We start from the raw sequence: 13,504 nt of genomic DNA on the forward strand, positions 1-13,504 counted from the left end.
TCCCCCTCCTCCCTCCCTACCTCTCTCCCCCTCCTCCCTCTCTCCTCCCTCCCTACCTCTCTCCTCCCTACCTCTCTCCTCCCTACCTCTCTCTCCCTCCCTACCTCTCTCCTCCCCCCTCCTCCCTCCCTACCTCTCTCCCCCTCCCTACCTCCCTCTCTCTCCCTCCCTACCTCTCTCCCCCCTCCTCCCTCTCTCCTCCCTCTCTCCCTCCCTCCCTCTCTCTCCTCCCCTCCTCCCTCTCTCCTCCCTCCCTACCTCTCTCCCCCCTCCCTACCTCTCTCCCCCCTCCCCTCCCTCTCTCCTCCCTCCCTCCCTCTCTCTCTCCCCTCCTCCCTCTCTCCCCCCCTCCTCCCTCTCTCCTCCCTCTCTCCCCCCTCCTCCCTCTCTCCTCTCTCTCTCCCCTCCCTCTCTCCCCCTCCTCCCTCTCTCCTCCCTCCCTCTCTCCCCCCTCCTCCCTCTCTCCCCCCTCCCTCTCTCCTCTCTCTCTCTCTCCCTCTCTCCCCCTCCTCCCTACCTCTCTCCCCCTCCTCCCTCTCTCCACCCTCCTCCCTCTCTCCTCTCTCTCTCCCCCTCTCTCCCCCCTCCTCCCTCTCTCCTCTCTCCCCCTCCTCCCTCGCTCCCCCTCCTCCCTACCTCTCTCCCCCTCCTCCCTACCTCCCTCTCTCTCCTCCCTACCTCTCTCTACTCCCTACCTCTCTCCCTCCCTACCTCCCTCTCTCTCCTCCCTACCTCTCTCCCCCTCCTCCCTCTCTCCTCCCTCCCTACCTCTCTCTCCCCCTCCTCCCTCCCCTCCCTCCCTACCTCTCTCCCCCTCCTCCTTCTCTCCTCCCTCCTCCCTCCTCCTCCCTCCTCCCTCCCTACCTCTCCTCCCTACCTCTCTCCCCCTCCTCCCTCCCTACCTCTCTCCCCCCTCCCCCTCTCTCCTCCCTCCCTACCTCTCTCCTCCCTACCTCTCCCTCCCTACCTCTCTCCTCCCTCCCTACCTCTCTCCTCCCCTCCTCCCTCCCTACCTCTCTCCCCCTCCCTACCTCCCTCTCTCTCCTCCCTACCTCTCTCCCCCTCCTCCCTCTCTCCTCCCTCTCTCCCTCCCTCCCTCTCTCTCCTCCCCTCCTCCCTCTCTCCTCCCTCCCTACCTCTCTCCCCCTCCCTACCTCTCTCCCCCTCCTCCCTCCTCCTCCCTCCCTCCCTCTCTCCCCCTCCTCCCTCTCTCCCCCTCCTCCCTCTCTCCTCCCTCTCTCTCCCCTCCTCCCTCTCTCCTCTCTCTCTCCTCCCTCTCTCCCCCTCCTCCCTCTCTCCTCCCTCCCTCTCTCTCCCCCTCCTCCCTCTCTCCCCCTCCTCCCTCTCTCCTCTCTCTCTCTCCTCCCTCTCTCCCCCTCCTCCCTACCTCTCTCCCCCTCCTCCCTCTCTCCACCCTCCTCCCTCTCTCCTCTCTCTCTCTCCTCCCTCTCTCCCCCCTCCTCCCTCTCTCCTCTCTCCCCCTCCTCCCTCGCTCCCCCCCTCCTCCCTACCTCTCTCCCCCTCCTCCCTACCTCTCTCCCCCTCCTCCCTACCTCTCTCCCCCCCTCCTCCCTACCTCTCTCCCCCTCCTCCCTCTCTCCTAGACCAGTATCAGGAGCTGCCATCCTCCCAGCTCCTGGAGTAGGGTGGGTCAGATGCAGACCCTCTTCATCTCCCTCCTCTTCCTCCCCTGTTACCTGGGGACTCTGGCCCTGCTGGCATACACACTCTGGAGGTACACACACACACACACACACACACACACACACACACACACACACACACACACACACACACACACACACACACACACACACACACACACACACACACACACACACACACACACACACTCACAATCAACACAATGTTTTTTATAAAGCCCTTTTACATCAGCAGAGTGCTTCTACAGAAACCCCAGCCTAAAACCACAAACAGCAAGCAATGCAGATGTAGATGATCAGTTACTGCCTTTTTGCTTGGTAGGGCAGTATACTCTGCTTTGTCTCAGGGTAGTAAGTTAGTGGTCTGTTGATATCCCTTTGGTGGTGTGGGGGCTGTGCTTTGTCTCAGGGTAGTAAGTTAGTGGTCTGTTGATATCCCTTTGGTGGTGTGGGGGCTGTGCTTTGTCTCAGGGTAGTAAGTTAGTGGTCTGTTGATATCCCTTTGGTGGTGTGGGGGCTGTGCTTTGGGAAAGTAGGTGGGGCTAGTTGGCCCCGTCCAGGGGTTACCACGACCCTCCCCTGTCTCAGTCTCCAGTATCTATTCTGTAATAGTCTATGTGACGGGGGGGTCAGTCTGTCCTATCTGGTGTAATTCTATGTATGCACACATGACTGTAAGTCGCTTTGGATAAAAGCGTCTGCTAAATGGCATATATATTATTATATTATCTGGTGTCCTGTGTGATGGTAGGGCAGTATAGTCCACAAAGATCTCCCCCACTACAGGAGTCCCAGAGGGCGCAAAAGTGGATAGGAAGATCCCGGATCCCGTCAGGGACTCAACCCACTCACTCGTACAGCGTGGCATGACGGGATGCACCCTCCTAGGGAGGGCATGGGAGAGTGAGAGCGAGCCAGTGACTCAGCCTCCGTAATAGGGTCAGAGACAGAGGAACTTAGTGGAGTGAGGGGAGCCGGCCAGGCGGAAAACGCAAGGATGGTTGGTCACTCCAGTGCCTTGTCGTTCACCTTCACACCCCCTGGGCCAGACTGCACTCAATCAGAGGACCTACTGAAGAGATGAGTCTTCAGTAAAGACTTACAAGGCTGAGATCGAGTCTTCATCTCTCACATGGACAGGCAGACCATTCCATAAAAATGTCGCTCTATAGGAGAAAGGCCTTGCTTCCAGCTGGTTGCTTAGGAATTCTAGGGACAATAAGGAGTCCTTGTGACCGTAGCGTACGTGTAGATACAGTATGTACCACAGGACTAACTCTGAGAGATGGGTAGGAGTAAGTCCTGTAATGCTTTGTAGGTTAGCGGTAAAACCTTGAAATCAGCCCGAGCCTTAACAGGAAGCCAGTGTAGAGTCTAGCACTGGTGTAATATGATTGGTGGGATATGATTGGTGTAATATGATTGGTGTGATATGATTGGTGTGATATGATTGGTGTGATATGATTGGTGTGATATGATTGGTGTAATATGATTGGTGTAATATGATTGGTGTAATATGATTGGTGTGATATGATTGGTGTGATATGATTGGTGGAATATGATTGGTGGAATATGATTGGTGGAATATGATTGGTGTGATATGATTGGTGTGATATGATTGGTGTGATATGATTGGTGGAATATGATTGGTGTAATATGATTGGTGTAATATGATTGGTGTGATATGATTGGTGTGATATGATTGGTGGAATATGATTGGTGTAATATGATTGGTGGAATATGATTGGTGGAATATGATTGGTGGAATATGATTGGTGTGATATGATTGGTGGAATATGATTGGTGGTATATGATTGGTGTGATATGATTGGTGGAATATGATTGGTGTGATATGATTGGTGGGATATGATTGGTGTGATATGATTGGTGGAATATGATTGGTGTGATATGATTGGTGGAATATGATTGGTGGAATATGATTGGTGGAATATGATTGGTGTGATATGATTGGTGTGATATGATTGGTGGAATATGATTGGTGGGATATGATTGGTGGGATATGATTGGTGGGATATGATTGGTGTGATATGATTGGTGTGATATGATTGGTGTAATAGATCTAGAGATCTAACATCTCTGTTTTGTCGAAGATTAAAAGTACCAAAATTGCCGCCATCCATTTCCTTATGTCTGAAGCACAGGCTTTGGGGTTGGCAATTATGTGGCTTCACCATGTTTCATTGAAATCTATAGCTGTACGTCGTCCACATATAGCAGTGAAAGTTGACATTGTGTTTCCGTTATGACATCACCAAGAGGTAGCATATATAGTGAAAACCATAGTGGTCCTAGAACGGAACCTTGGGGAACACCGAACGTCCGAAGACAAACCGTCCACTGAGACGAACTGATATCTTTCTGACAGATAAGAACTTGTCCGTGTGGACCATTTATGGTTTCCAATCCCCCCCCCCCCCCCCCCCCCCCCCAAAAAAAATGTGGTGATTGATGGTGTTGAAAGCGGCACTAAGGTCTAGGAGCACAAGGACAGAAGCAGAGGCTCGGTCTGACGCCATTAAAAGGGAATTTACAACCTTCGTAAGTGTGGTCTCAGTACTATGATGGGGGTCTAAAACCAGACTGGAACGTTTCGTATACATGATTTGTTTTCAGGACGGCGGTGAGTTGCTGAGAAACAGCTTTTTCTAGCGTTTTTGACAGGAACGGGAGATTAGACAGACTGATAGTTATTTTCATTTATCAGGTCACGGTTTGGCTTTTTCAGAAGACGTGTTATTACTGCCACTTTCAGTGAGTTTGGTTCATCTGGAGGATCGGGAGCCATTTATTATGTTGAACATAGGAGGTCCAAGCACAGGAAGTACAGTGAGCTCCAAAAGCATTGGGACAGCGACCATTTTGCTTGTTGTTGTGGCTCTGTACTCCAACACTTTTGGATTTGAAACGGTACAACGACTATGAGGTTAAAGTGCAGACTGTCAGCTTTAATTTGAGGGTATTTTCATCCATATTGGGTGACCCGTTTAGATATTACAGCACTTCTTGTACATAGTCCTCACATTTTAAGGGACCAAAAGTATTGGGGCAAATTCACTTAGTTTAGTAGTAGTTTAAAGTTGAGTATTTGGTCCCATATTTCTAGCACACAGTGACTACATCAACCTTGTGACTCTACAAACTGGTTGGTTGTATTTGCTGTTTGTTTTGGTTGTGTCAGATGATTTGGTGCCCAATAGAAATGAAGGGTAACTAATGTAGTGTCATTTTGGAGTCACTTTTATTGTAAATAAGAATAGATGATGTTTCTAAACACTTCTACATTAATGTTGGTGCTACCGTGAATGAATCGTGAATTAATGAATGAATATTGAATGATGATGAGTGAGAAAGTTAGATGTTCAAATATCACAACGCCAGGACATTAACCACTCACCATTACAATAACAGGGTTAGCATTTTTGGGGGGTAGTGATATCTGTGCATCTGTAACTTTCTCACACCGACTGTAGACCAGTGGATAGACACACACTAACCCTACCTGTCCTGTCTCTGTCCCCAGTCTCCCTCCCTCTAGTGTGTGTGGTCCGTTCCAGGGCTGGGTGATGCAGACTGTAGACACACACTAACCCTACCTGTCCTGTCTCTGTCCCCAGTCTCCCTCCCTCTAGTGTGTGTGGTCCGTTCCAGGACCAGGGCTGGGTGATGCAGACTGTAGACACACACTAACCCTACCTGTCCTGTCTCTGTCCCCAGTCTCCCTCCCTCTAGTGTGTGTGGTCCGTTCCAGGACCAGGGCTGGGTGATGCAGACTGTAGACACACACTAACCCTACCTGTCCTGTCTCTGTCCCCAGTCTCCCTCCCTCTAGTGTGTGTGGTCCGTTCCAGGACCAGGGCTGGGTGATGCAGACTGTAGACACACACTAACCCTACCTGTCCTGTCTCTGTCCCCAGTCTCCCTCCCTCTAGTGTGTGTGGTCCGTTCCAGGGCCAGGGCTGGGTGATGCAGACTGTAGACACACACTAACCCTACCTGTCCTGTCTCTGTCCCCAGTCTCCCTCCCTCTAGTGTGTGTGGTCCGTTCCAGGGCCAGGGCTGGGTGATGCAGACTGTAGACACACACTAACCCTACCTGTCCTGTCTCTGTCCCCAGTCTCCCTCCCTCTAGTGTGTGTGGTCCGTTCCAGGGCCAGGGCTGGGTGATGCAGACTGTAGACACACACTAACCCTACCTGTCCTGTCTCTGTCCCCAGTCTCCCTCCCTCTAGTGTGTGTGGTCCGTTCCAGGGCCAGGGCTGGGTGATGCAGACTGTAGACACACACTAACCCTACCTGTCCTGTCTCTGTCCCCAGTCTCCCTCCCTCTAGTGTGTGTGGTCCGTTCCAGGGCCAGGGCTGGGTGATGCAGACTGTAGACACACACTAACCCTACCTGTCCTGTCTCTGTCCCCAGTCTCCCTCCCTCTAGTGTATGTGGTCCGTTCCAGGGCCAGGGCTGGGTGATGCAGACTGTAGACACACACTAACCCTACCTGTCCTGTCTCTGTCCCCAGTCTCCCTCCCTCTAGTGTGTGTGGTCCGTTCCAGGGCCAGGGCTGGGTGATGCAGACTGTAGACACACACTAACCCTACCTGTCCTGTCTCTGTCCCCAGTCTCCCTCCCTCTAGTGTGTGTGGTCCGTTCCAGGGCCAGGGCTGGGTGATGCAGACTGTAGACACACACTAACCCTACCTGTCCTGTCTCTGTCCCCAGTCTCCCTCCCTCTAGTGTGTGTGGTCCGTTCCAGGGCCAGGGCTGGGTGATGCAGACTGTAGACACACACTAACCCTACCTGTCCTGTCTCTGTCCCCAGTCTCCCTCCCTCTAGTGTGTGTGGTCCGTTCCAGGGCCAGGGCTGGGTGATGCAGACTGTAGACACACACTAACCCTACCTGTCCTGTCTCTGTCCCCAGTCTCCCTCCCTCTAGTGTGTGTGGTCCGTTCCAGGGCCAGGGCTGGGTGATGCAGACTGTAGACCGGTGGCTAGCCTCCGTTCAGGCCTCTCAGCCCCACTCTGCCTGGCTGGCTTGGATCATCAACGTTATACTACACAGTCAAGTCCTCTACTGCCTCCTAACACTCATAGTACTGTGAGTAGCTGTATACACACACACACCTCTCCTATGTCCAGTCCTGGTACAGTATGTTACTGTGTGTGTAGCGGTTTTATCCTCCCATGAAATAAAGAACAGAAGCTAAGGCTACTAGCTCTGACTGATGTACTGACAATGACAGTGTGGTTGCTATAGCTAGCCTAGCTCCTAGCTATCTGATAACTACTCTATTGAGGGATAATGTACTATGACAGTGTGGTTGCTATAGCTAGCCTAGCTCCTAGCTATCTGATAACTATCTGATAACTACTCTATTGAGGGATAATGTACTATGACAGTGTGGTTGCTATAGCTAGCCTAGCTCCTAGCTATCTGATAACTACTCTATTGAGGGATAATGTACTATGACAGTGTGGTTGCTATAGCTAGCCTAGCTCCTAGCTATCTGATAACTACTCTATTGAGGGATAATGTACTATGACAGTGTGGTTGATATAGCTAGCCTAGCTCCTAGCTATCTGATAACTACTCTATTGAGAGTAGCGGGGCGGCAGCGTAGCCTAGTGGTTAGAGCGTTGGACTAGTAACCGGAAGGTTGCGAGTTCAAACCCCCGAGCTGACAAGGTACAAATCTGTCGTTCTGCCCCTGAACAGGCAGTTAACCCACTGTTCCCAGGCCGTCATTGAAAATAAGAATATGTTCTTAACTGACTTGCCTGGTTAAATAAAGGTAAAATTGAAAAAAAAAAAAAAAAAAAATGTACTATGACAGTGTGGTTGATATAGCTAGCCTAGCTCCTAGCCTAGCTCCTAGCCTAGCTCCTAGCCTAGCTCCTAGCCTAGCTCCTAGCCTAGCTCCTAGCCTAGCTCCTAGCCTAGCTCCTAGCCTAGCTCCTAGCCTAGCTCCTAGCCTAGCTCCTAGCTCCTAGCCTAGCTCCTAGCTATGTTAAGATGGATTCTTTGACTGTAGCTCTGAATAAGAATGTCAGGTAAATGACTAAAATATAAAAATATGCCTTTACTTCCTGTACGGTGGTGATGTACTTCCTGTGGCAGGTGACTCGGGGTCGTAAACGTCTCATCATGTCTCTTCCTGTACGGTGGTGATGTACTTCCTGTGGCAGGTGACTCATGTCTCTTCCTGTAGGGTGGTGATGTACTTCCTGTGGCAGGTGACTCAGGGTCGTAAACGTCTCATCATGTCTCTACGGGAACAGATCGTCAACGTGAGGCATTCCTACACATACATACACTGAAGCACACACACTCACCTCTCTTCCTCAGTGTTTCCTCTCTCCCCTTCCTCCCTCTCTCTTCCTCTCTTCCCTGTCTAATCCATCCATTTCTCTCCTCCTCCTGTGTCTCTCTCTCTCTGGTGTTAGGAGGGGAAGGACAAGGCCTTTCTCCTCAGGAGGTTACAGTGTCTACAGAGACAGGGAGCAGGCAGACCTAGACCACAGGTTAGTACTATAACCCCATAGGATTCTGGTCTAAAGTAGTGCACTATAAAGGGATTAGGGTGCCATTTATGATGCAGTCTTGTTGTAGATAAGATGACAGACAGACAGACAGACAGACAGACAGACAGACAGACAGACAGACAGACAGACAGACAGACAGACAGACAGACAGACAGACACACAGACACACAGACAGATAGATATATATGAAGACCGTCTGTTTCCCCTATAGGTGCACTTCGAGGAGGAGAAACCGACCAGGCCAGAGTCAGGGCAGCTTAGAGAAGAAACACGCCCTCCTCCCTCCTTCCAACACCCATCCCCCCCCACGGAGGCCTCCTCCGTGTTCATTCGGCCTCCCTGGGACAGCTCCCCCAGGCTAGGTAGAGCCCAGCCCCCCAGTCCCCGTGGTGGAGGCAGCCCCAGAGGCAGCCCCAGAGGCAGCCCTGGTCGCGGCCGGACCCCAGCCAGCAGGCAGGCATGCTGGGTAGAGGAGCGACCAGCCCCTCCCCCTCCAGATCCACTATGGCCAGTCAGGGGTAGAGGATGGCTTCAGGGAAGGCCCCACGGGGGGCCCAGATTGGAGCCGCTGCCTGCCCGCGAGGTACCCGTCCTGCCTGGGTCGGTGCCTGAGAGCGCCCCCCCTCCCCCACGGAGACCTGGGTCCAGCAGAGCAGAGGTGAACCAGGGACAACATCAGTCCTAGCTAGACTCAGAGAGAGGATAGGAGCCTGATAGGAGCCAAATGTAGTGCACTATGTAGGGAATAGGGTGCCATAGAGCTCTGGTCTAATGTAGTGAACTATGTTGGGAATAGAGTGTTGTCCCAGAAGAAGATTTAAGTGTTAGTTAGTTGAGATAAAGGGAGTTGTTATATTGTGTGTTGTCTTTTTGAGGAATATAACAAAGGTTTAAGTGCTAGTTAGTTAGTTGTGATAAAGGTAGGTGATCTTTATGTTGAGTTATGTTGAGTTATGTTGAGTTATGTTGATATGTTGAGTTATGTTGATATGTTGAGTTATGTTGAGTTATGTTGAGTTATGTTGATATGTTGAGATGTTGAGTTATGTTGAGTTGTTGAGATGCTGAGTTATGTTGATATGTTGAGTTATGTTGATATGTTGAGATGCTGAGTTATGTTGAGATGCTGAGATGCTGAGTTATGTTATGTTGATATGTTGAGATGCTGAGTTATGTTCATATAATGAGTTATGTTGATATGTTGATATGTTAGTAGGGTGTTGATTCTTTTTGATATTCTAATATTTTCTAAGTCTTATTCTGTATCAGTTGATTTTGAATTAAATTATTTGTCATCTGTAAATAACATGTTTGAGTGGCCGTGTCTGAAATTTGTCATGCCTACTACCAGGGTAGTATGGCTGCTGGAGGACTGACGTGCCTACTACCAGGGTAGTATTGCTGCTGGAGGACTGATGTGCCTACTACCAGGGTAGTATTGCAGCTGGAGGACTGGCGTGCCTACTACCAGGGTAGTATTGCTGCTGGAGGACTGTCGTGCCTACTACCAGGGTAGTATTGCTGCTGGAGGACTGGCGTGCCTACTACCAGGGTAGTATTGCTGCTGGAGGACTGGCGTGCCTACTACCAGGGTAGTATGGCTGCTGGAGGACTGACGTGCCTACTACCAGGGTAGTATTGCTGCTGGAGGACTGATGTGCCTACTACCAGGGTAGTATTGCAGCTGGAGGACTGGCGTGCCTACTACCAGGGTAGTATTGCTGCTGGAGGACTGTCGTGCCTACTACCAGGGTAGTATTGCTGCTGGAGGACTGGCGTGCCTACTACCAGGGTAGTATTGCTGCTGGAGGACTGGCGTGCCTACTACCAGGGTAGTATTGCTGCTGGAGGACTGGCGTGCCTACTACCAGGGTAGTAATTGCTGCTGGAGGACTGGCGTGCCTACTACCAGGGTAGTATTGCTGCTGGAGGACTGGCATGCCTACTACCAGGGTAGTATGGCTGCTGGAGGACTGGCGTGCCTACTACCAGGGTAGTATGGCTGCTGGAGGACTGGCGTGCCTAATACCAGGGTAGTATTGCTGCTGGAGGACTGGCGTGCCTAATACCAGGGTAGTATTGCTGCTGGAGGACTGGCGTGCCTACTACCAGGGTAGTATGGCTGCTGGAGGACTGGCGTGCCTACTACCAGGGTAGTATTGCTGCTGGAGGACTGGCGTGCCTACTACCAGGGTAGTATTGCTGCTGGAGGACTGGCGTCCCTACTACCAGGGTAGTATTGCTGCTGGAGGACTGGCGTGCCTACTACCAGGGTAGTATTGCAGCTGGAGGACTGGCGTGCCTACTACCAGGGTAGTCATCACACCAATTAGATCGAGGATCTAAATTCACCGTGTGTCTGCCTTGATGTTCATAATACCCACAACAATATTTGACCAGTTGGTTACGGTGACACTTCTGCCAAGGACACCCAACTCAGAGTGGCCACAGCAAAGCCCAGGGAGCCTGATCCTCTCTGGAAGTTGCTGTAGCCCTGTTTGGGATATTTAGCCAACACTAGAGCCTGTAGCTCTGCTTGGGATATTTAGCCAACACTAGAGCCTGTAGCTCTGCTTGGGATATTTAGCCAACACTAGAGCCTGTAGCCCTGTTTGGGATATTTAGCCAACACTAGAGCCTGTAGCCCTGCTTGGGATATTTAGCCAACACTAGAGCCTGTAGCTCTGTTTGGGATATTTAGCCAACACTAGAGCCTGTAGCCCTGCTTGGGATATTTAGCCAACACTAGAGCCTGTAGCTCTGTTTGGGATATTTAGCCAACACTAGAGCCTGTAGCCCTGCTTGGGATATTTAGCCAACACTAGAGCCTATAGCTCTGCTTGGGATATTTAGCCAACACTAGAGCCTGTAGCTCTGCTTGGGATATTTAGCCAACACTAGAGCCTGTAGCTCTGCTTGGGATATTTAGCCAACACTAGAGCCTGTAGCTCTGCTTGGGATATTTAGCCAACACTCGAGCCTGTAGCTCTACTTGGGATATTTAGCCAACACTAGAGCCTGTAGCTCTGCCTGGGATATTTAGCCAACACTAGAGCCTGTAGCTCTGTTTGGGATATTTAGCCAACACTAGAGCCTGTAGCCCTGCTTGGAATATTTAGCCAACACTAGAGCCTGTAGCTCTGCTTGGGATATTTAGCCAACACTAGAGCCTGTAGCCCTGCTTGGGATATTTAGCCAACACTAGAGCCTGTAGCTCTGCTTGGGATATTTAGCCAACACTAGAGCCTGTAGCTCTACTTGGGATATTTAGCCAACACTAGAGCCTGTAGCCCTGCTTGGGATATTTAGCCAACACTAGAGCCTGTAGCTCTGCTTGGGATATTTAGCCAAAACTAGAGCCTGTAGCTCTGTTTGGGATATTTAGTCAACACTATAGCCTGTAGCTCTGTTTGGGATATTTAGCCAACACTAGAGCCTGTAGCCCTGCTTGGGATATTTAGCCAACACTAGAGCCTGTAGCTCTGCTTGGGATATTTAGCCAACACTAGAGCCTGTAGCCCTGCTTGGGATATTTAGCCAACACTAGAGCCTGTAGCTCTGCTTAGGATATTTAGCCAACACTAGAGCCTGTATACCTGTTTGGGATATTTAGCCAACACTAGAGCCTGTAGCTCTGCTTGGGATATTTAGCCAACACTAGAGCCTGTAGCCCTGTTTGGGATATTTAGCCAACACTAGAGCCTGTAGCTCTGCTTGGGATATTTAGCCAACACTAGAGCCTGTAGCTCTGCTTGGGATATTTAGCCAACACTAGAGCCTGTAGCCCTGTTTGGGATATTTAGCCAACACTAGAGCCTGTAGCTCTGCTTGGGATATTTAGCCAACACTGGCTATTGGTTGAGACGCAGGGCCCGTTCTAGCTTGGTATGTCAGGGTGGGAAATTGGAAATGTGAATCGTGCCAAGTTGGAGGTAAGGGTAGCCTAGTGGTTAGAGCGTTGGTCTAGTAACCGAAAGGTTGCAAGTTCGAATCCCTGAGCTGACAAGGTACAAATCTGTCGTTCTGCCCCTGAACAGGCAGTTAACCCACTTTTCCTAGGCTGTCATTGAAAATAAGAATTTGTTCTTAACTGACTTGCCTGGTTAAATAGGTAAAATAAAATAAAAAGTTCTAGTATGTTGAGATTCGTGAATACGCCACACCAATAGATTGATTTTTATGTCTGTTTTAAAACTAATTTCCTTCAGTTCTACTTAGTAATGATGTATATCCACTACTTGGTTAATTAATTTGATAGCGTGTATAATCTATGCAAATAAATTATATGAATTGATAGTTCACATCTGTTTTCTTTTATTCCGTAACAGGATACATTTTAACAATCTATTCAAGTCAATCAAATCAAAGTCTATTTATGATATAGAATACATGACACAATACAATGAAATGTCTACTAGCAACTAAAGCTCTCCTCGCAAACAGTGCAATGATATGAAGCTGTATGTATTTGTTTTTCCATTAGGCTGTAGCCTACTAATAGCTATACCATCTAGTCATAGGCCTATTAGATTATACTGCAAATTATTGTTTGTTCCTGAACTGGCCGAATGGCTGAGCTATCCTCCAGTTATCCTTCAGTTATCAGTCAGCTATCATTCAGCCATCCTCCAGTTATCCTTCAGTTATCCTTCAGCTATCCTTCAGCCATCCATCAGCCATCCTTCAGCCATCCCTCAGCCATCCCTCAGCCATCCCTCAGCCATCCTTCAGCCATCCCTCAGCCATCCTTCAGCCATCCCTCAGCCATTCTTCAGCCATCCCTCAGCCATCCCTCAGCCATCCTTCAGTCATCCTTCAGTTATCAGTCAGTTATCCTTCAGCCATCCTTCAGCCATCCTTCAGTTATCAGTCAGTTATCCTTCAGCCATCCTTCAGTCATCCTTCAGTTATCAGTCAGTTATCCTTCAGCCATCCTTCAGCCATCCTTCAGTTATCAGTCAGTTATCCTTCAGCCATCCTTCAGCCATCCTTCAGTTATCAGTCAGTTATCATTCAGCCATCCTTCAGTTATCAGTCAGCTATCCTTCAGTTATCAGTCAGCTATCATTCAGTTATCAGTCAGCCATCCTTCAGTCATCCTTCAGTTATCAGTCAGTTATCATTCAGCCATCCTTCAGTTATCAGTCAGCTATCATTCAGCTATCAGTCAGCCATCCTTCAGTCATCCTTCAGTTATCAGTCAGTTATCATTCAGCCATCCTTCAGCCATCCCTCAGCCATCCCTCAGCCATCCCTCAGCCATCCTTCAGTCATCAGTCAGTT

At 49.9% G+C, this 13,504-nt stretch overlaps 1 protein-coding gene across 1 annotated transcript in view; it reads left to right on the forward strand.

Annotated features, from left to right (window-relative positions):
* LOC124024171 (transmembrane channel-like protein 5) overlaps positions 1-9,521 on the forward strand; it is a 49,500-nt gene extending 39,979 nt beyond the window's left edge. The window contains exons 16-20 of the mRNA XM_046338160.1: positions 1,605-1,735; positions 6,600-6,776; positions 7,888-7,966; positions 8,123-8,200; positions 8,433-9,521. Coding sequence (XP_046194116.1) covers positions 1,605-1,735; positions 6,600-6,776; positions 7,888-7,966; positions 8,123-8,200; positions 8,433-8,906 — 939 coding nt within the window. The 3' untranslated portion in view covers positions 8,907-9,521. The remainder of the gene's footprint in view (positions 1-1,604; positions 1,736-6,599; positions 6,777-7,887; positions 7,967-8,122; positions 8,201-8,432) is intronic.
* Positions 9,522-13,504: the final 3,983 nt, after the last annotated feature.

The sequence above is a fragment of the Oncorhynchus gorbuscha genome, unplaced genomic scaffold (assembly GCF_021184085.1).
Source record: "Oncorhynchus gorbuscha isolate QuinsamMale2020 ecotype Even-year unplaced genomic scaffold, OgorEven_v1.0 Un_scaffold_1757, whole genome shotgun sequence".
Classification (NCBI taxonomy): domain Eukaryota; kingdom Metazoa; phylum Chordata; class Actinopteri; order Salmoniformes; family Salmonidae; genus Oncorhynchus; species Oncorhynchus gorbuscha.